General features: G+C 41.5%; 3 protein-coding genes across 4 annotated transcripts; 1 reads left to right on the top strand and 2 right to left on the bottom strand.

The window, feature by feature from the left end:
- Nucleotides 1-40: 40 nt before the first annotated feature.
- Nucleotides 41-6,146, bottom strand: tmem82 (transmembrane protein 82). Its single transcript, XM_015966969.3, has 6 exons — nucleotides 5,863-6,146; nucleotides 5,713-5,782; nucleotides 5,426-5,624; nucleotides 1,920-2,334; nucleotides 1,621-1,808; nucleotides 41-706 (listed from the first exon to the last, which is right to left on the bottom strand). The coding sequence occupies exons 1-6, from the start codon at nucleotides 5,954-5,956 to the stop codon at nucleotides 629-631; spliced, it is 1,044 nt and encodes a 347-aa protein (XP_015822455.1). The 5' UTR covers nucleotides 5,957-6,146; the 3' UTR covers nucleotides 41-628.
- Nucleotides 6,147-7,622: 1,476 nt separating this feature from the next.
- On the bottom strand, nucleotides 7,623-12,523 carry mad2l2 (mitotic arrest deficient 2 like 2). Its single transcript, XM_015966968.3, has 8 exons — nucleotides 12,170-12,523; nucleotides 11,259-11,377; nucleotides 11,094-11,165; nucleotides 10,909-11,009; nucleotides 10,689-10,783; nucleotides 8,656-8,729; nucleotides 8,468-8,560; nucleotides 7,623-8,356 (listed from the first exon to the last, which is right to left on the bottom strand). Exons 1-8 carry the CDS (start codon nucleotides 12,207-12,209, stop codon nucleotides 8,318-8,320), a joined length of 633 nt encoding a protein of 210 aa, XP_015822454.1. The 5' UTR covers nucleotides 12,210-12,523; the 3' UTR covers nucleotides 7,623-8,317.
- Nucleotides 12,524-13,490: 967 nt separating this feature from the next.
- LOC107390334 (solute carrier family 25 member 45) lies at nucleotides 13,491-19,082 on the top strand. 2 transcript variants are annotated; one of them, XM_015966967.3, is made up of 7 exons: nucleotides 13,491-13,853; nucleotides 14,196-14,252; nucleotides 14,328-14,371; nucleotides 14,455-14,526; nucleotides 14,614-14,793; nucleotides 14,857-15,091; nucleotides 15,528-19,082. In XM_015966967.3, the coding sequence occupies exons 2-7, from the start codon at nucleotides 14,216-14,218 to the stop codon at nucleotides 15,806-15,808; spliced, it is 849 nt and encodes a 282-aa protein (XP_015822453.1). In that variant the 5' UTR covers nucleotides 13,491-13,853; nucleotides 14,196-14,215; the 3' UTR covers nucleotides 15,809-19,082. The 2 variants fall into 2 exon arrangements, with proteins under 2 accessions (XP_015822453.1, XP_054601741.1); XM_054745766.2 differs by lacking the exons at nucleotides 13,491-13,853; nucleotides 14,196-14,252; nucleotides 14,328-14,371 and having other exon boundaries at nucleotides 14,879-15,091.
- The last annotated feature ends 391 nt before the right edge of the window (nucleotides 19,083-19,473 follow it).

Below are 19,473 nucleotides of genomic sequence, written 5' to 3'. Positions count from 1 at the left end.
TGATGTGTTACATAAATCAGCTCTGGTGTCATCAGTCAAGCACTGTGTTAATGTGGATTTATTGCTTCGAAATAACATTTAAAGGTCAGAGAAGAATCGTCGTAGGTACTGCTAGCTTGGCTCTTTGTTTAACGCCATTTTGTAAAACTTGAGGGCAGTAACAACGATCGGCAGCCATTTTGGCTTTTTTTTTTCTTATCAGACAACCTCCAGCAACAAAAAACATACCGTGCATCATAAGTTTGTCTAATATTAACGTAATAGCAAAGTAACAATGATGCTTTGTTTTATAATTGGTACATTTTGCTAGCTAATGTGCCAATTAGTATTTTTAATATGATTAAACAATATTTATGTTTTGATTATGTCAAATAATATAAAGACATGAAATGCAGTTTAAGAGCATGTTTTACCATCTGAGTCATAAGGCCCCATAGGAAAAACTAATGTCAGATAACACAAAATATTCTAGAATTAACTGAAGTCCACCTTATTGATAATGTTTTCAAACAACACAAAATTATCCACTATGCAAACTGAATTGCTTCTACTGAAGAGTGAATGTTGAAAACATGTTTCTAGAATATTTTCGCACTTGCAAAATCTGATATTTCCTAAATTTGAAATGCTATCTCTGATGCTCCTGGTGTGTGCGCGGTTTCTGTCGACGCTCTCTCTGTGCATAGTGTGTGAAATCCTCTTCTTCCTGCAATGCACAAACATGAGAGATTTAATGTGTGGAATAATGAATTTTAGCCGTCTGGTGGCTTATAGTCACACACCCTTCTGCCATAGTTGCATAATCACTGAATAATGCAGCTAAGTTTGATGCAATACACTGTAAAAATTAGCCATCTAACAATGACCATAAAAAACATAAATTTAGTCTAAATGTTCTGCAAGTACGATAAGATAATTGCATTTGTTTCCGTCAAAATTTGTAATCCTGCCTAGCATATAATTCTCAAGACAAGAAAAACACATTTTTGACTGGATATAAAATTGTTACAAAAAGAACAACTGTACCAAATGTCTTGCTAAGAAAATGCTTTTTTCAGCCTTCATGTAGATTTTCTTTTGACACCAAACTAACCCTTTTTAGCAGATTGGTCGAAACTCAGAAGAATAGCGTTTCTTATGGAACTGTCCACCAAAAAGAACACTATAAAATCCTGAGGTGTACGCCCATCATTACAGGACTCAAATAATTAAGGCTGTTGCTAATTTCACAGAGGCCATTAATGACAAACACTAATGCTGTGGCTGACTGGCGCATGTGGTTAAAATTTAAGTTGTGCTCTTTTTAACTTTTCTCAAATAAATGTTTCACTGATTGTGAATATTTGATGTCAGTTTTGTCAGATGCTCTGTACTGTTAATCCAACTCTTAACAGTTCAGTGAGAAGATAAGAAGGCTGCGTTTTGTGAATTTAGGATGCAGCGGACCTAAATCTATCTAGGGGTTTTGAAACTCTTCCCCACCCCCACTTCTGGGATATAAGTTTTATAAGGTTTTTTTTCTCCATCTTGGGACCCATTTTGAAATTCTGTCCCAGTGTTTTGGCTCTCGTGGATGGACGATGCTTTTGGACCTGTGTTCTGATTCAGAGTCCCACTGACCTGTAAGGATGCTGCATCCAGCAGATCTACGGCAGGGATTAGACAGCAGGCCTCACCCAGGAAACACATTAGAATGTGGAACACGTCAGCCCAGCGTCCAACAGTCAGCATCAGGACCATCAAACCCCCGAGACGCACCACGACTGTGTTGATGATGGCCTGGCTGCTAGGCAGACGATGCTGCTCCTCTGCAGGACCAAAAATCATCAAATTGCCTTAATTGGGTTTTCAGAGGGTGTAAATACTATCAACATCTGATGAGCTTTGGGCCTTGAAATCTGACCTCAGTGCTTTCTCACCCTGCATGTAAACCACCAACAGTGTGTAGCAGATAGTCAGTGGTGTCCAAAACCTCAGGGCCTCGCTTGCAGAGAGAAACTGCTGATTGATGATTGATACGCCAGCCAGCACAGCCACAGAGAAGGTTATGAGCAGAATCCTGCAGAGCAGGGGCAGCAGGTACCAGCCAGAGGAGAGCAGGCCGATGCAGATGCCGCAGTAGCGCTGAGAGCTGTGGAGCTTATACAGAACTGAGACATGATGCAGAAGGCCCGCTGCCTGCTTTGATAGAAACCAGCTGAGGGATGCTGCCAGCAGCAGGCACAGCCAGCGCTGGGATGCTCCCTCGTGGAGGAAGTGTAAACTACAGTTGAGGGCGCAGCCCAGAGAGAACTGGCTCTGCACCAACAGCTGCTGCAGGAATTTTCTAGAGTCCTGGGAGATGCAAGAAAAATGAGAATGGGATAGGATCAGTTATTCAGATTATGTTTTTTTTATTTTATTTCTTAAATGTAACAAGTTACCATAAATATTAAAATCTGGAAATTAACAGCAAATTGGTTAGGGTTAGGTTTTAAAAATCTTGACATAAAATAAGCAATACTGTTAAAATAAATTATAAGTATCCTAAAAATATGTTAATCTTATTTAGGGTTTAACCGGTTTATAGATTCAAGAGGGAATGAATGCTGCTCCAAGGAAAGCTGGTAAAACGATGCCCCTGTGTTTGGTTTTATGTGGAATCCTAAAGCTACAATGGCAAATGATCTACAAGCAAGCTAGCTTAAAAATGTTCATGTTGATTCCTCTTAACGTTTTAACATGCTGTAGCTAGAAATGGTGGCTTGCCAACTCCGGGTCGGCAGAGAGGTCCTACCTCAAGTGGAGGAGTTTAAGTATCTCGGGGTCTTGTTCACGAGTGAGGGTAGGAGGGATCGGGAGATCGACAGGCGGATTGGTTCGGCGTCTGCAGTGATGCGGACGCTGAACCGATCTGTCGTGGTGAAGAGGGAGCTGAGCCAGAAAGCCAGGCTCTCGATTTACCGGTCGATCTACGTCCCAATCCTCACCTATGGTCATGAGCTTTGGGTAATGACCGAAAGAACGAGATCGCGGATACAAGCGGCCAAGTTTCCTCCGTAGGGTGGCCGGGCTCAGCCTTAGAGATAGGGTGAGGAGCTCGGACATTCGGGAGGGACTCGGAGTAGACCCGCTGCTCCTCCGGATCGAAAGGAGTCAGTTGAGGTGGTTTGGGCATCTGGTCAGGACGCCTCCTGGACGCCTCCCTGGGGAGGTGTTTCGGGCATGTCCTGCCGGCAGGAGGCCCCCGGGTCGACCCAGGACACGTTGGAGAGGTTACATCTCCAATCTGGTCCAAGAATGCCTTGGGGTCCTGCCGGAGGAGCTGGTGGAGGTGGCCGGGGAGAGGACAGTCTGGAGCTCCCTAGTTGGGATGCTGCCCCCGCGACCCGGACCCGGACAAGCGGAGGAAGACGACGACAACAAAGTTGCTGGAGCTATTTATACTTTATTTGTGTTATTTTTGTGTATTTTCTTAAAATTTGTGATTAGTTCACTTTATATTATTTGAAGCATTTATAAAGTTTATTTGTAGATTAATAGTTGTTTATTTTTGTAGTTCATTTTGTTGTTTACCTTTGTAAGTCAGTCAGGAAAATCACCGGGTCATTTTGTATAAGTAAGCACTGGTATAGGACCAGCATGCACTGGGGTGGGCGTATGTTTTGTTTACCAGAGCAGGAGAAGCAGCAGGAAACAATGAAAAACAGGATCTGTGTTTTGTTGCTTGCCAACCTGGAAAATAAACCTTGAAGAAAACGTAGCTTTCAAGTTTGGACATTGAACTTCTGCCTGCGTACGAAACATTACCACAGTGCAGCAGTGGCTTTTAAAGTCGTAAAATATGAAGTGAGTGGACAAACAAAGGAACCACCATTACAGAAGTGGTTCTCTCGTATTTGTCTTAAAACCTCCACCAGTAACACAGGTCGGTCTGAAACCAACGATTGGACCATCTGGATGTCGGTCTCGCCGAACCACCACACTTCTGCTTTTACCTGGGTCTTCCACTCATTACATGCTCGCATATTTAGCAACAGAACACCACTGATGAGAGAGGTTTGCGGCTCACTAACGTCAGAGAAGGAGAAACGGACGGCTGCTACCACTTCAACTTTAAAACAAAGAGTCTCAAAACTGAAAAGCACCATTGTAAGTCACAGAAAACAAGACGTTTGGAAATCCGAGTTCCCACATCAGGGGGATGTGGCTTAGGTATGATAGCCGACAGGAGGGGTGAGCGTTCTGTGACCATGTTTGTGTTTAAAAGCTGGCTTGTTTTTCATTATTATTATTATTTTCATCATGTTTTTCATTTTAGCTTTCAATTAAAAATCAATGTTTTAAAAAATATTTTGTATGCAAACACACCATTGCCAAGCAGCAATGGAAAAATAAGATGTTTCTCCTAGTCCGTGAGCAAGGGCGCCCCCAAGGGGTGGCCATGGCCACCCCCTAGATAAAACAGGAAAAGCCATTGTTAACAAATCATATTAATGTTCAGTCGAACCATATATTGATCTTTTTTATTCAAGACATAATTGTAAAACAAAGTAAAAATATTGCAATTAATGAGTAAATAAAGGATCAGAATTTGAAAAAAAAACATGTTTCTGCTGCTCACCATTTAAGAATAAAAGTGTTTATCTCCATAGTTTTTTTTAATAAAGCAACAGGTGAATTAACCTTAAAAAATACATTTTTAAATTTCATTATGGAGAACATTTTAAATAACTGAAATTTATATTTATGAAATGTTTGTGTTTGTAAAATGTATACGTACTGTTATTTTAATAAAAATGAATAAAGGAGCAATGCAGTACATCGCCACAGGCTAAACTCTCTCAGCGTTACCACAAGGACCAATTTGGTATGCCACCCCAAAAATGTCTTTGGCCCCATCTGGCCACCCCATCAAAATTTTCTGGAGGTGCCCCTGTCCGTGAACTCACCATCCATAAACGCAATTAAAAATAACAAATGTTGAATAAAGAGGATTTCGTTTACAGGTTAAGTTTATCTTTGAGATAAATTAGAATTGGCCAAAGTCAGTATCAGCATGTCAGCTGTGTAAAAATCAGTATCAGCCCTTAAAAAGCATAATCAGTGCACTCCTAGGACAAATGTTCACTATATCAGTAAGTCACTGGTCAAATGCATAATTCTCATTTTAGAAAGATGAATGTAAAAAGGGCAGTGCGGGTCACGGGGCGTGTCTCTAGCAGTCTCCGGGTGAGAGGCGAGGGACACCCTGGACGAGTCTCCAAGTCCATCACAGAGCCACACAAAGACAAAAGAGACAAACTACCAGTCACACACCTAAACCTAAAGAAATTCAGCCTTCAGTTAACCTGACATGCATGTTTTTGGTCTGTGGGAGGAAACCAGAGTATCCGGGGAAAACCCACACATGCACGGGGAGAACATCATGATTCTGTTTTCTCACCGGTCCAGCTGTAACAAGCCCAGAGACGCCTCGAAGACAAAATTCTAAAACCACGAGCGAAGCCACACGGGATCCCACTACAGCCAGTATCCCAGTCACGAAGACAAACTGGATGGTCCCAACAAGTCCACTCACAGGTCTTGTCTTAAGACTGGTTGACGTCTCAGTGGATGCGTCACTATTGTGTTTTTCATTCTGGCTGGGAGTCACAAGGAGAAAAGAAGTTGTAGATGTGTACTTTACTGAAATCATGAAAGTGGAAATGTATCACAAGGACATTTTCTCACCTTTCCTCTAACAACAAGTGGACTCTCAACAGGGAACACATGACTGAAATCCCACATGCACCCACCAGCCCTGCAGGTCACAAAACAGAGTTTACCAAACACACATTTCAGAGACAACCTGAACATGCATGAAATAGATGAGGAGCTCACCTTGGAGTAAACCATCCAGGGGGTTTATGTCTAGAGTCAGCCACCCCGGCAGGAAGTAGGACGTTGGGAAAAACGATTTGATGAAGGAAAGCATTCCCTTGGTGAAGAATTCCTCACGCCTGAGACAGACGGACGTCAAAACTTGGATAATTATATTAAACTCCAGTCATGTTTTCTGACCAGATTTTAGTAATCTGCCGTCATTTTGCTTCCTGTTGCTTTCCTCTCTGCTCAGTCCAAAGCCCATTCGGCGTCTCCTACCAAAGGTCATCAGAGAGCGAGAGAAAGATAATGGAGGTTATTGCACTGCGACAGCCTCAAACTCCCTCCAAAACACCGGCTGCTGATTCTGTTGTGCTTTTCCACATTAATTTCCTAAAAAGTGCAGTTTAATTTTGTTCTGCACGATCAAAACAACATTAATTCCCCGTGTTTTTATGCTCACAGATTCATTTTAAGTGCTTTTTAGTGGTATTCGAAGGTGCGGGAAAAGAGAAAGTGGCGAATAACGTTCAGTATCCAAAAGATGGCAGCAGTACACAGCATCCAGTAAGGACAATATGACCATCTTCTCCATCCGCACCTGTCGGGGAGTTAAAAAAAAACAAAGAAAGATCTACATAAATCACTCAGGCTGCAGGCTTAGAACCCTAAAAGGCCTTATGAAATCCTAATCCTTGGAATAAGCTATAATCCTCCCTATGGAAATTAAGATATTTTTTCCCTTCTTATGCTTTGAAAAAGAAACGATTTAGATTTAGCTGAATCCAAATCCTGGCTACATAATTCTGCAGGTGACATTCCTAATGATGGACTTCACGTGGAGAAATCTGATTTCTAATTTAAATTTGGTGCAGTAAATTCACAGTAAAGATAAAAGTCAGAGATTTCTTTTCTAGCTGCAGAAGATGCTATAGCAGGCACAAAAAAAGGTAAACAGGGTTTAAACTAGGCTGGAGGAAACAAGCCAGCTTCTTCAGTCTCTGCTGGTTGATTTCTTTAATTTGTCATGTTTTATGAGCTAAACTAACTAAATCTGATCATCATAAAATGAGTGTAATGATAATTAAAGTTCATCCGTTGATGCTCATGGCAGAATAAAATCATGACAGAAAAGTTCGAAAAATTAAAGGTAAATCTCTAGATTTTGGATTGTGGACATATTCTTTGATTGTGGTGCGATTGAGCTGCAGCCATGAGACATTTCTCACCTGTTCAGGTCCTTCACCCTAACCCTAAAGCTGATGCTGCAACAAAAATCAGGTTAATAGATGATTAACTGTGATTTCTGCAAAAGCTTCAAAATCAGTCATCCAGACCATTTGCAGAGTGAGAAAAAAAATAAACAAATGAAATGAAAATTGTTCCATATTAATTAACCCTTTTGAAACTAAATGTTGGGGTTTTCTCCTTAAGGGTAGCTGCCCTGCGCCTTCGGGTCGTGAAACGGGTCCTGGCTGTTGTTTGTGCTCATGCACCAAATAGCAGTTCAGAGTACCCACCTTTTCTGGACAGACAAATTTAAAAAATCTTTCAGTTTTACTATGAATATATATGAATATGTAAGTACACAATTTTTACACCAATTTGTACTTTTTGCATAAATGGACACAAATGGTAAATGGCCTGTATTTGATATAGCGCCCTCTAGAGTCCCCCCCCCCCCCCCCCCCCCCAAGGAGCTTTTACAACACAATCATTCAGCCATTCACACACACATTCACACTCCACAACAGGGAGGAGATTTGGGAGACTTGAGAGAAGAGTATTAAAATGTTTTATTTGAATTATTAAATCAGACAGAAATGGTAGAAGCTGCAGATGTTTGCATTTCTTTTTACTAATCCAGAATACTGTGAAGAACAAGATCTTTGGAAAAAAAATATATCGAAGAAACTACATGGGTGCTGAGATTTAAACTTTTTCATAAAGTTACACAATAAAGTACAATAGCAACAAAAAAGAACAATAGTCGTGCATTTATGGAATAAGAAAAAGCTGCAGGACTCACAAATATCAAACCCTATCTGGCCACGCTCCGAACAGACATTCCCCATCTCTCCATCCCTAGTTTTACACATTTGTCCTGTACTAGAATGTTTCACCTTTTTTGTAATTTGTAATCTGTAATTTGAATTGCTTTTATTTTCCGATTTATTAACTATATTTAACTTTCTAATGTACCATGTTCAGCGCCTTGGGCTTCCTGACAGGGTTGCAGAAGGCGCTTTATAAATAAAGCTTTGATTGATTGATTGAAATACAAAATAATAATAAAATAAAATAAAAACTTCATCACAATCCAAACTGTAGCAAAACAAATCCATCTGCATTTCATCAAGGAATGTTTTACACTCAACTCTCCGTTTAAACATGAAATCCTCCATCTGGCTCTCCAGTCCGGACGTGTTGGACGCTCTACAGGCCAGCCCAGCTATCCGGCGCTGGTGTCCAGCTACGTTTTCTGGGCTCTCTCTTCCACGTAGAGCTGCATCTGTGAAAGATGAACAAAAAAAGCAGACGTATTTGAATATGAAACCACAAGATAATTCAACAACACACACAAAACAGGGCGTGTCAACACTTTCCACAACTTTAAACTCACTTTCACAATGTCAGACGTCATGGACTTTAGAGGAATAAGTCTCGACTCCTTCATTTGAACTTCCTGCTCGTCTGCAACGATCCACGGAAAATCCTGAGGAAATGTCATCGATACGAGACTTTTTTGGGTTTATTTTAAACTCTTTCTGCTGTTTCAGACTGCAAGTTCACATTCTTTAATGACTTCACCTTTATGACTTGAACCTTCTCCATATTGCGAGTAGCAGCCTCTCTGGTATGCACAAGAACTGTGAAAGAACAACCTGTGACACGGAAAAACACATTAACTTCACTGATGAATTTAGTCAAACACCTTTTCTTTTGAGACCATGGTTCTCGACCGGAAAAGGGTGGCTTGCCAACTCCAGGTCGGGAGAGAGGTCCTACCTCAAGTGGAGGAGTTTAAGTATCTCGGGGTCTTGTTCACGAGTGAGGGTAGGAGGGATCGGGAGATCGCTGGTGGACTGGTTCGGCGTCTGCAGTGATGCGGACGCTGAGCCGATCTGTCGTGGGGAAGAGGGAGCTGAGCCAGAAAGCCAGGCTCTCGATTTACCGGTCGATCTACGTCCCAATCCTCACTTATGGTCATGAGCTTTGGGTAATGACCGAAAGAACGAGATCGCGGATACAAGGGGCTGAAATGAGTTCCCTCCGTAGGGTGGCCGGGCTCAGCCTTAGAGATAGGGTGAGGAGCTCGGACATTCGGGAGGGACTCAGAGTAGAACCGCTGCTCCTCCGGATCGAAAGGAGCCAGTTGAGGTGGTTTGGGCATCTGGTCAGGATGCCTCCTGGACGCCTCCCCGGGGAGGTGTTTCGGGCATGTCCTGCCGGCAGAAGGCCCCCGGGTCGACCCAGGACACGTTGGAGAGGTTACATCTCCAATCTGGTCCGGGAACGCCTTGGGGTCCTGCCGGAGGAGCTGGTGGAGGTGGCCGGGGAGAGGAAGGTCTGGAGCTCCCTAGTTGGGATGCTGCCCCCGCGACCCGGACCCGGATAAGCGGAGGAAGACGACGACCTTTTCTTTTTTTAAACCCCAAAACAAATTTGCTTCATCCATCGTCTGAACCTGCTTCTCCACGTGGGGTCGGGGGGGCGGGGCGGATCAGGTGGGGTACACCCAGGACAGAGTGCCAGTCCATCGCAGGGCAACACAGACACACACAGGACAAGGACCCAAGGACAATTTGGACAGACCAACCAACCTAACAGTCATGTTTTCGGACTGTGGGAGGAAGCCGGAGTACCCGGAGAGAACCCACGCATGCACAGGGAGAACATGCAAACTCCATGCAGAAAGACCCCAGGCCGGGAAGCGAACCCAGGACCTTCTTGCTGCAAGGCAACAGCTCTAACCACTGCGCCACTGTGCAGCCCCAAATCTTGCTTCATTTACCAAAATTACAAAACGTAAAAAAACAATCTCAGTGATTTTTACTGGAAAAAACAAAGAGAGCTAATAAAAAACTACACAACTGGACAAGACAAAATCTGAAAAGTTCCTTTTTTTTAAATGTTCTGCTACAGAATACAGGTCAAAGACCTGTAACCCTTTAAAAGTCAAAATTTATTCCCATCGTCATCAATATTAGGCCCCGATCACACGGTGGGATTTTTAAATTGTTGGACGAAAAAAAAACGAGACCCCATACATGTGGCGATAAACAGAAAACAATCATGGATTCACCAGATTTTTGTCCTGCTGTGTGCAGCGATACGGAAAAATCGTCACAAGGACCAATTTCACACACAAACATTCTCATGGCGGAGAAGGAGTGTGTCACCCGCTTCTGTCACCTTGTTTTCTGATTGGCTACCATCGCATTTAACAGGCAGCACGATTGTTTGTGCTTGAAAATTAGACCGAGACAATCCAACATATTTAATGTTCCCCATTTATGATCGGACCAACCTTTTAAGCAGACAAGAGCGCTCTTAACACACTACACATGGTAGGAATATATGTTACAATTACTTATAGCCCCACTATTGGGGCAGCAGTAGCTCAGGAGATAGAGCGGGTTGTCCAGTAATCAGACGGTTCCCGGCAGAGAATGCTGCTGCTGTGTCCTTTCATTTTTCAGGTGTTAATTATCTTAACATATGAACCCGGCCAGGGTTGTCTTATTCACTGTGTGAAGAAACATTTTTTAAACAAAACAGTGACAAATAACATTTCATATTTAAGGTACATTTGAAAATTTTCTAATGATAAATGAGGTTACCTGGTGGGTTATTATTTAAGACAGCATCACAAACACTGATCTTCAGGATGAAGGCTCTCAGCAGCTGCTCCACGTGTGACAATAAAGTTTCAGCACTGTGGTTTAAAAAAATAGAAATGTCTTCAGTGTGTCTTCCAGGGTCAGTCGTGATTTTTATCTTGAGAGGCGCCATTTAAAAGATTTTTGGTCGTAAATAAATAAATTAAAAGTAGACGGAAACCTGATAGAGACAACAGGAGGCTGGGAAATCTCAAACACAAATCTCTCGACTGGATGATGCTCTTTGTCCATGATAACCACCACCACCTTCTCTGCATCATTCTAAGAAGTAAAAGAGATATTTTATTAATAAATACAAGTGTGTGTGTATGCATGAGGTGACTTTCTTTTCAGAACTAGTCTTACCTTCTCAATGAGTGGCTTAATGCAGTGTAACGTATCTTGGATATATTGATTCAAGCCAGGGTGACAGGACATCTTAAAAGCAAATACAGATGGTGAGTTTGAAACTTGTAAGAACAATTATTTAAAAGCTGTAAAAGTTTTTAGTAATCACACACAGTTCTATACCTGCACAGGTACATTGTATTTCTTTTTCTTCTGAAATATCCCTGAAGGATATACTTCACGAACATAAAGGATGAGATGGATCGCAACCTCCAGGAACTCACACAGGATGTCAGCTACCACTGGGAAAGAGGAAATGGTCACCTGACTCACCAGCTGAGCAAGTTTTAGATCAGGGTTCTCATAGTCATAAAATCTGACTAAGCTGACCAGATAAATAATATGTTGGATGTGTAGGTCAGGCCTGCTAACATATTGTAGTTGGGTTTAATTTCTACTTGGAAAAATTTTTTCTAAGTTGTTCTTACTCGTTTTTGGTGCATGTATCCCTATTTAATAGCTGCTGCCAAAAATAAAAACAATTGCTTTTCTAAAAGAGACAAAAAAATAAAAAAAATTGAGATACAATTATGTCACGTTCATATTTTTAGGACATTCTCGTGATATTTTGTTTTAAAACAAATTTTAAACTCAAATTTCTCTCAGGTGGAGCACTTCCTCAAAGCTATGTTTATGCAAGATTATCATTCTGGCACCGAGTTTCTAAAACATAGACCTCACCTGCCGGTGCTTAAAAGTCTCTTTAATTTTTTAATATTTGTTTGTTGCTGCTATTAAGACAAAACTTGGCCATTTTCATTTCAGGTATGGAATAAAACAATACAAGTTTGATCTTTTACGCCAAACTCGAGCTCCTAAAAATGATATTTCCCCGTTATTTCACCATGTTTGTACTAAAAGATTTTTTCTTTTAAAACTCTGTCGCTTCAGATCACATCTGAAATCTCACAGACGTCAAATTAAATCATTCTCAGGCTGAATTTTAAATAGTGTTGCATATATTTAAACCCACCATTCCCACGATCTCCTTTAGAATCATTAAACGTGGAGAACACGCATTCGCTTTTACTTACCCTGTCCAAAATTAAGGTCTTGTCTTGTTAGAGTGGTCATGTTTTATTTCCTTCAACTGTTATCGTAGAACTTCACTTCCAACTAGTTCTCCATTTGAAACAGCACTTTTATCCGCGATTATTTGTTTTACGGTTGCTTTTTGTTAGCTAATGTTCATCTTGTTTCGACTTTACAATTCAACGTGTAAATTTTCAGATATTATAAAGATCTACAAGTGAAAAAATGAACATTTATATAAACCTGTGCAAAAGTTAACCCATTTACCGATAAAAAAAACAGCCTTGTGCTTTTAGCGCTACTCAAGCTACGTCGCAGAAAAGTGACGCAATCTATTGTTTGTTTGTTTTTCTTTCCGCCGTCCAACAGCGATGACGTTGCGTACTGCTTCGCTGAGAATAAGTGGATTTGGTGTTCGAGTTTAAATTTAAAGTTTGACTGATTTTATTTTATCAATATTTATTTCAATTTTATTAAAAGATCGGTTAATTAGTTCAAACACATTAAACATTGGTATATATCAGCACAAAATAAAGTGAAACACACAGACAAAACAAATAGATTAACTTATTTTTCTGTTAAACAAGCAGCAGTGAAGCTGCTTCTAGTTTTATACAGTTGTGTTTATGTGTCATTTTATTTATAAAAGTGCCAACAGTTTCCTGCAGGTCTAAGATCTTTCGGTTAGTTTCGCCTACTGTATGCATCACGTTTGTTTTTTCAGTGTCAAATCAAAAGCCCAAACTCTGATACTCGAACACATATCATTCTTTTCCCTTCCAGCTCTCACATGTGAGCTCACAAACTAACCATAAGAACCCAAACAAATGGCAAATATTAATTGTAAAAGGTTTTCCCAATTTTGTTTAAAAAAAAGGTCACTGCAGAATTCAAAGCAAATAATCTAAGCAAACAGTTCACTGAGGATGCATTTGTAACACCCGCAGATCAGCCCCCAACATATTACATGAAGTGAATCTGACCAACCAGCATTAATGTGGGCAATGAAGCACAGAATTGGATCGCTTCAAAAATAGATCAATTAAAAAATTGCAAAAGCTAAAATATAAAAGCTCAGTCTGTGCAGGTTGTGCCTACAAAACAGGGCAGGGAGACCAGTGAATATCCAGGGGAAAGTTGAATTGTCTTCACCAAACCAACATGTATGAAGCCAGGTAGGGACGATGACTTGGGCTTCCCCCAATCGGCCCAGTGCCTCCAGCCGTCTGACTTGGTGCTGGACAGGTGTTTGGTCCTTCTGATCAGTGACTCCTGGTCTCCCCTGTTTGGCACACCTATGAGCTTCTGAGAGGAGTTCAGCAAAGCCGCAATAGATGCAGAGCTATGTGTGCCTTCCCCATAAGTAGAACAGTGCCTGATTTCTAATTGAAATCATACACACACACACACACACACATGCACGCACGCACGCACGCACACACACACACAGAGTGTGATACAGCTCCACCAAGTTACACATTTATTTGTAAAAAGTCACTTTTTGGTTGCTCAGTAAGCCAAGGCAGTGCAGTTTCAGATTAGTTTTATTTTGAAGAGGTGAATTTGTTAATGTTCTCACAGCTGGAGCCAAAGATCATTCACAAGCAGTTATCCAGTGTGTCCACGCTGATAAGCTTTACATTAAGCACAAGAACAGGCCATGGGAATGAGTGGACACTTCAAAAGGTAAGCACAATAGTCTTATTTAATAAACTCACCTGCTGATTTAATAAATGAAACAGATTCTACCTTAAAATAACCAGGACACACTTCACGTTTTAGCTCAAACCGAAGTAGACTAAAGTTGTTGTGTTAAAGCTGCGAAAATTCACTCTTAAATCCTGCAACTCTTTGCTAACCTTACTGGGATTTTTTTATGATAAAATTGTTTGACATTTTTTCCCTTTCAATCTTAAATTTACTTGCTGGATCCCGACAGTCACATCAGCTAGTTTCCTTTCTGATGACTGTTCAGCTGCATTCTTGTGTAAAACGGTTTCTCCGCTCAGAGGTTTCGTCTTTTTGCAGATTGCGAAACTGTGCGAGTCATGCCATTTTTTGAATTCCTGGCTGGGAGCATTTCAGGTAGAACACGTAATAACTTAAAACATAAAACACAACACATGCAGGATAATGGGTTGTCCTTGTTGGCTGTTGCAGGAGCAGTGGGACTTGCAGTTGGACATCCATTGGACACTGTGAAGGTTACATGTATAACCTGTTGAGATGATAAAATGTAGAAATATAGCCTATTCTTACATATTTTATATTTATATATAATTTTTAGGTGCGTTTACAAGCGCAGACTGTGTACGAAGGGATATGTCACTGTGTGGCTCAAACATACTCACATGAAGGAGTAGGTATCATTGTTTTATTCACATTAAAGTTTCTCTAGAAATAAGCGTGGATTCACAGTATTCCTGCATGTTTTTTATTTAATCAGATCCACGGGTTCTTCAAAGGCATGTCCTTCCCTGTGCTGACCAATGGCATAGTCAACTCCATCGTGTTTGGATCCTACAGCAACGCTTTAGATTTTCTGACTCAGTCGCAGCCATGTCCCAGCAAACCAGCCTCTGCAGCCCACATCTTCGGCGCTGGGTGTTTCTCAGGTTTGGTGCAGGTAAAAGGACGTTCGTTAACTTTGCAAAAGCACAGCCGTAGCATTAATAGATTCTGTTCTCAGGTGCTGGTTTGTGCACCAATAGATCTGGTGAAGGTGCGCCTGCAGGGTCAGACATGCACGAACCGTTACCGTGGACCCATCCACTGCCTGGCTGTCATACTGAGGGAGGAGGGACTCAGGGGTCTGTACAGAGGAGGCATGGCCCTCGCTCTGAGGGATATACCCTGTTATGGACTCTACTTCCTGCCTTATGAGGTCACTCGTAAGGCTCTGACAGAGGCTGGAGAGCAGCCTGGTGAGTCTCAGGAAAGGACTGAGTGTGAATAAAAGACAGTGGTTTACAGTAGTGGGTGTTTCACTGTGTGATGAGGCTGTAAAAGTTAACACTCTATTCATGATGAGAGATTATGCTTCAACAGCAGTGCTGTAAAAGTCTTGGATGGCTAGTCTTCTAGTTAAACACAGTTGTCATGGTGACTATGTCATGGTGATTATCTCTCCCTATGTTGACTTAATGTTTAAGAAAGTTATTTTTTTTTTAAGTTTTTGAAATAAAAAAATTAAAAGTTGGGATTGAATTTGCTCTTTTATTCCTGGATCTTTTTAAATGAGCCAAAATAAGATTTACATTTTAATCCACTGACTAAATAGAAAAATATGTTGGCGTCACAAAATATCTGTCTGGTTTTGAAACCTTCCTGGAAATAAACGCATTAATTCCTGTGCCTCAGGCACCTTTACAGTTCTGACGGCAGGTGGAGTGGCGGGTGTGGTGACCTGGGCCTTCGCCACGCCCATGGATGTCATCAAAGCTCGGCTGCAAATGTCCGGAGCCGGGGGTCGGCAGTACAGCGGGGTCGTCCACTGCATCAGAGTGAGCGTGAGGGAGGAAGGACTCCGAGTCCTCTTCAAAGGCCTCCTACTGAACAGTCTGAGAGCGTTTCCCATCAACGCCATCACCTTCCTCTGCTACGAGAGCCTGATGAAGATTCTCCGTCCTCCAGGAGAGTAAACCGCTGTTGTGGATTTTTTAAAATCTAGAACCTGACTCTAAACGGCTGTTTTTAGTTGATCTTCATAAAGAAGGAGTGTTTGTGTAGAATGAGTCTTCTTGTGACTGTGTTAATGTCGCCAATTATAGTTCATAACTAAGTTTTTAAATCTTTAGTTTTTAAATACAAAGCATTTTCTTCAATAGGGATACCGATACTTGCTTTATCAAAACAAGTGACATACAAAATATAAACTTTGGTCAAACAGAACGTTACCTTTGAATACAAACTGTGACTTTAACATTTTTATTTTTAAACATCCTTGAAGCCGAGATGAGGTTTGTGTTGGAACAGGTCAGTCCAGTGGCAGACATTGGTTTCTTTCCTCTTCTTCCCAAAACAACTTTCACATCCACTGTTTTTCTCATGTTTTTTTTTTCAACACAAAACAGATTAAATAAATTAACCAAACAGTTTAAAACATGATTTATTTTCTTATTTGCATGTTTTGTCTCCGTTGAGTGGAGTGTGTGCATCCATGCTTCAACAGGCCTGGTCCATCTTTGCTCAAAACGTTACCATCAAAACTGAAAGAGGAGAGTATTTTAACATATCTTTGACGTAAAACATGGCAGGAAAAAAATCACAAGTGTGACCTTCAGCTCTCCCTACTGCTCATGGATTCTTTCAATGCAGCTTTTAGTCTTTATTCAACTGTTTGTGGCTTTTTTTGGGTCCATGATCTTGTCCAAATCCAAGGCATCTTTGCAAGTATGAATTCAAGAGCCAATTACGTTACAGCGAAGTGACAAAGCGGTAGGAATGTAAGAAAATATCAATATAGCAATATATCACGATATATTTTCCTGCGATATTATATCGATGTTCAAAAGCTGTGTATCGATTTTTTTGGAAGAATTTACGTGCAAACATTTGTGTATTTTCTTTTCTTTTGGTGCAAATCAAATGCCGTCCGCTAGTCAGCAGTAGGGTGCAATGGAGTTTGTTTCCACCACTGAAATGTAAATCCCTCTATTATGGTTCAGATACCTCATGTTAATCGTGTTAAGTATCAGTTTGGACCATTTATTGAATTTTCTTATAATAATTTTAGCCTAAAAAAATCGCTATAATTGTCCGACTGAATGTATCGCAATATATCGTGATATATCGTATCGACTCCCCTGTATCGTGATAATTATCGTATCGCCAGAATTTCACCAATACACATCCCTACAAAGCGGCCCAAATTCGAAGGATAATCGAAATGCGTCCACGTTTTACCTGGATTACGAAGACGGTTCAAGTGTATCCTCACTGGCGAAGGCTATCCAAGGACTCATTTTGGGTCGAACTCTAGATTTTTGTTCTTGTAATTATGGCGGCTAAAACCGGAGAGGATTGCCGTTTTAAGTGTATTAATGTCAGGCAATAAAAACTTGGCGTACTTGAGTTGTTTGGTTACCATCATTTGCATTTTTGTCTAAAACAATACCAATCCTCGTAAACGAGCTTGTACGGCAGGTCTTGTATTTCTTCATGCATTGCAACTACAGTAAGTTTAGTTTTAACTTCTGTTCATCGCCATCATGGTTACTAGGCAACATGACATACACTGAGGTGGGGGCGGGAATAAATACGAAGGCTAGGCATCCAAAATCACAGCCGCTCACTTCTAGCCTTACTGGTGCTTTTCTACAGGAAATGTAAGCACTGCGGATCATAGTACGCAGCAGTTGGCCACCGTTATAGTGGATGGGTATGTTTCTGCCGGCCATTAAGCATAATGTTTTGAAAGCGTTCGAGAAGCGTAGGTACGCGTTTAGCTTTGAGTCCATTTTTTCCACGCCACACTTCCACAACACATTAAACTCCGTAGTTCAGGTTGGACCAGACAGGAATTTGAACACGAAAGCAGGGAAACATCCAGAAACTTTCAAAATAAAAGTCGCACAGATTTCCAGTTGCTTAACTAGCACAAAAAAAGTATGTCAGTTCCTGTGACACCTTCGTCGCGTGGTAAACAGAACAGAAAATAAACCACAGGCCTTTTTGGATACATGCTGTCACCTTTCTCCTTGCTTGTTACCATGTGAACTAAATCACGTGTGGTATTTTAATAGTGTATTCTGCAGTTGCTAAAAATAGATTGCATTGCAATGTTATGCCACATTGTGGAATGTAGCCCTAGACAAGCGTGACCTATGGGTCTGAGTCGCTCCACTCGTCTCAAAGTTGTATTTTCATCTTCTAAATATGTTCAACAGGGAAGGACCCAAGCATTGCTGTGGGGGGGAGGTGCTAATTGGACTCTAGAGCAGATGTCAGAGAGGGGACGTATATTTTTTTAATCCATTTTTTCCAAATCCGGGTAAGGTCCGCAACAATTTCAAACAGCTGGAAGGGGAAACGGGCCGAGGTAAAGACAGACAAAGCAAATTGGCGTCATTATTTATGTGGAAGAGCGGATACTATAACACTCTCAGATGAGCTATCCAGGAGGCAGCGGTGTAAACAATGGGGGCCAGCTGCACATCTTGGCCAGACAGCATCTAAACGTAAATGAATGAGATTTTGACCAGAGGTGGGTGGTATGTATAAAAGTTGTGAAAGTAAAAGTAAAGCTTAGAGAAAATGATACGAGAGCACTGTGAGTAATGGTTAACTGTTTAAGCAAACAAAAGTTTGAATTTTGTGTCTGTTGGGTTGTTTGTGTTGATGTCCAAATGCTCGTGATTGGTGAAGGCAATTTGTTTATCTAGCATTAGCACCCAGCAGCACTTGCATGGTGACGTCAACTGTAGAACACGCCGTTCTCCTGAGATCTAGTGACCTTGCCGGACCCACTGGGTGGAACAGTTTTGCTGCTGTAAAAGGGAGCTTGTAGGTCTATTACGGTACGGTACATACATCGTATACGATACATGACGCGCTGCTTACACTTCCAGTGGAAAGGCTTGATTAACTATCGAGGAAAGACCCAACCAACGCGAGTAGGCTGTGTCCTTACAAGGATGCTTGCTACCCCTGAATTTGGACACTTGTGTTCTTGTCCACATCGTTAACAGACGTGGGGTTACCAAGTTGACCCTAACTAGCCACACCTTAACAAATCACAAGTGGCTACCCTGGTAACCCGAATGTGCCACTGTCAGACGTTTAACTATGTTTGAAATCAAAACACTCTTTATGCAGCATGTATATTGAGGCCCTGTCCACACGTAGCCGGGGATCTGCCAAAACGTAGATATTTTTCTACGTTTTGGCCTGTCATCTACACGGAAACGGAGTTTTTTCACACGAAAACGGATCTTTTTAAAAACTCCGGCCAAAGTGAAGATCTGCGTTTTCTCCGTTTTGGGTGTCTGCGTGTGGACAGACAAAACCGGAGTTTTAAGCTCCGCAACGTCACTTTCCACAACAAAAAAATGCTGACATCACGTGTGCGACCTGTGTTTACACTAGCCGACAGCATGGATGCCCTCAGAGCTGCGCTCGCTTTATCAATTGTCCAAGCGCTTTTTGCTTGTTTGTTTTTGCAAGCGGAATTACTGCTCCTTGTGGAAGACCACAGACGAAGGACGAGGTTAAGAACGGGGGAAGTACTGCCGCCTACAGGTCTGGCATGTCCTTAACAACGTATTTATCCGGGTACGTGCGGACAGTTTTTTTTTAAACAACGTGG

This window comes from Nothobranchius furzeri, chromosome 15 (genome assembly GCF_043380555.1).
Source record: "Nothobranchius furzeri strain GRZ-AD chromosome 15, NfurGRZ-RIMD1, whole genome shotgun sequence".
Classification (NCBI taxonomy): Eukaryota; Metazoa; Chordata; class Actinopteri; order Cyprinodontiformes; family Nothobranchiidae; genus Nothobranchius; species Nothobranchius furzeri.
The sequence above is the reverse complement of the archived record's forward strand: the minus strand, read 5'-3'. Positions and strand labels throughout refer to the sequence as shown.

Excerpts from the sequence above, each read along its gene's own strand:
- tmem82 (XM_015966969.3), bottom strand. The coding sequence starts at position 5,956 with ATGCTTTCCTTCATCAAATCGTTTTTCCCAACGTCCTACTTCCTGCCG. Across the intron at positions 5,783-5,862 it reads CCTGGATGGTTTACTCCAAG|GGCTGGTGGGTGCATGTGGG; the intron begins GTGAGCTCCTCA and ends TGTGACCTGCAG. Across the intron at positions 2,335-5,425 it reads GGCTTGTTACAGCTGGACCG|GACTCTAGAAAATTCCTGCA; the intron begins GTGAGAAAACAG and ends TGCATCTCCCAG.
- mad2l2 (XM_015966968.3), bottom strand. The coding sequence starts at position 12,209 with ATGACCACTCTAACAAGACAAGACCTTAATTTTGGACAGG. Across the intron at positions 11,378-12,169 it reads AGACCTTAATTTTGGACAGG|TGGTAGCTGACATCCTGTGT; the intron begins GTAAGTAAAAGC and ends CCTCTTTCCCAG. Across the intron at positions 8,561-8,655 it reads AGAAGGTTCAAGTCATAAAG|GATTTTCCGTGGATCGTTGC; the intron begins GTGAAGTCATTA and ends ACATTTCCTCAG.
- LOC107390334 (XM_015966967.3), top strand. The coding sequence starts at position 14,216 with ATGCCATTTTTTGAATTCCTGGCTGGGAGCATTTCAG. Across the intron at positions 14,794-14,856 it reads GTTTCTCAGGTTTGGTGCAG|GTGCTGGTTTGTGCACCAAT; the intron begins GTAAAAGGACGT and ends TTCTGTTCTCAG. Across the intron at positions 15,092-15,527 it reads AGAGGCTGGAGAGCAGCCTG|GCACCTTTACAGTTCTGACG; the intron begins GTGAGTCTCAGG and ends CCTGTGCCTCAG.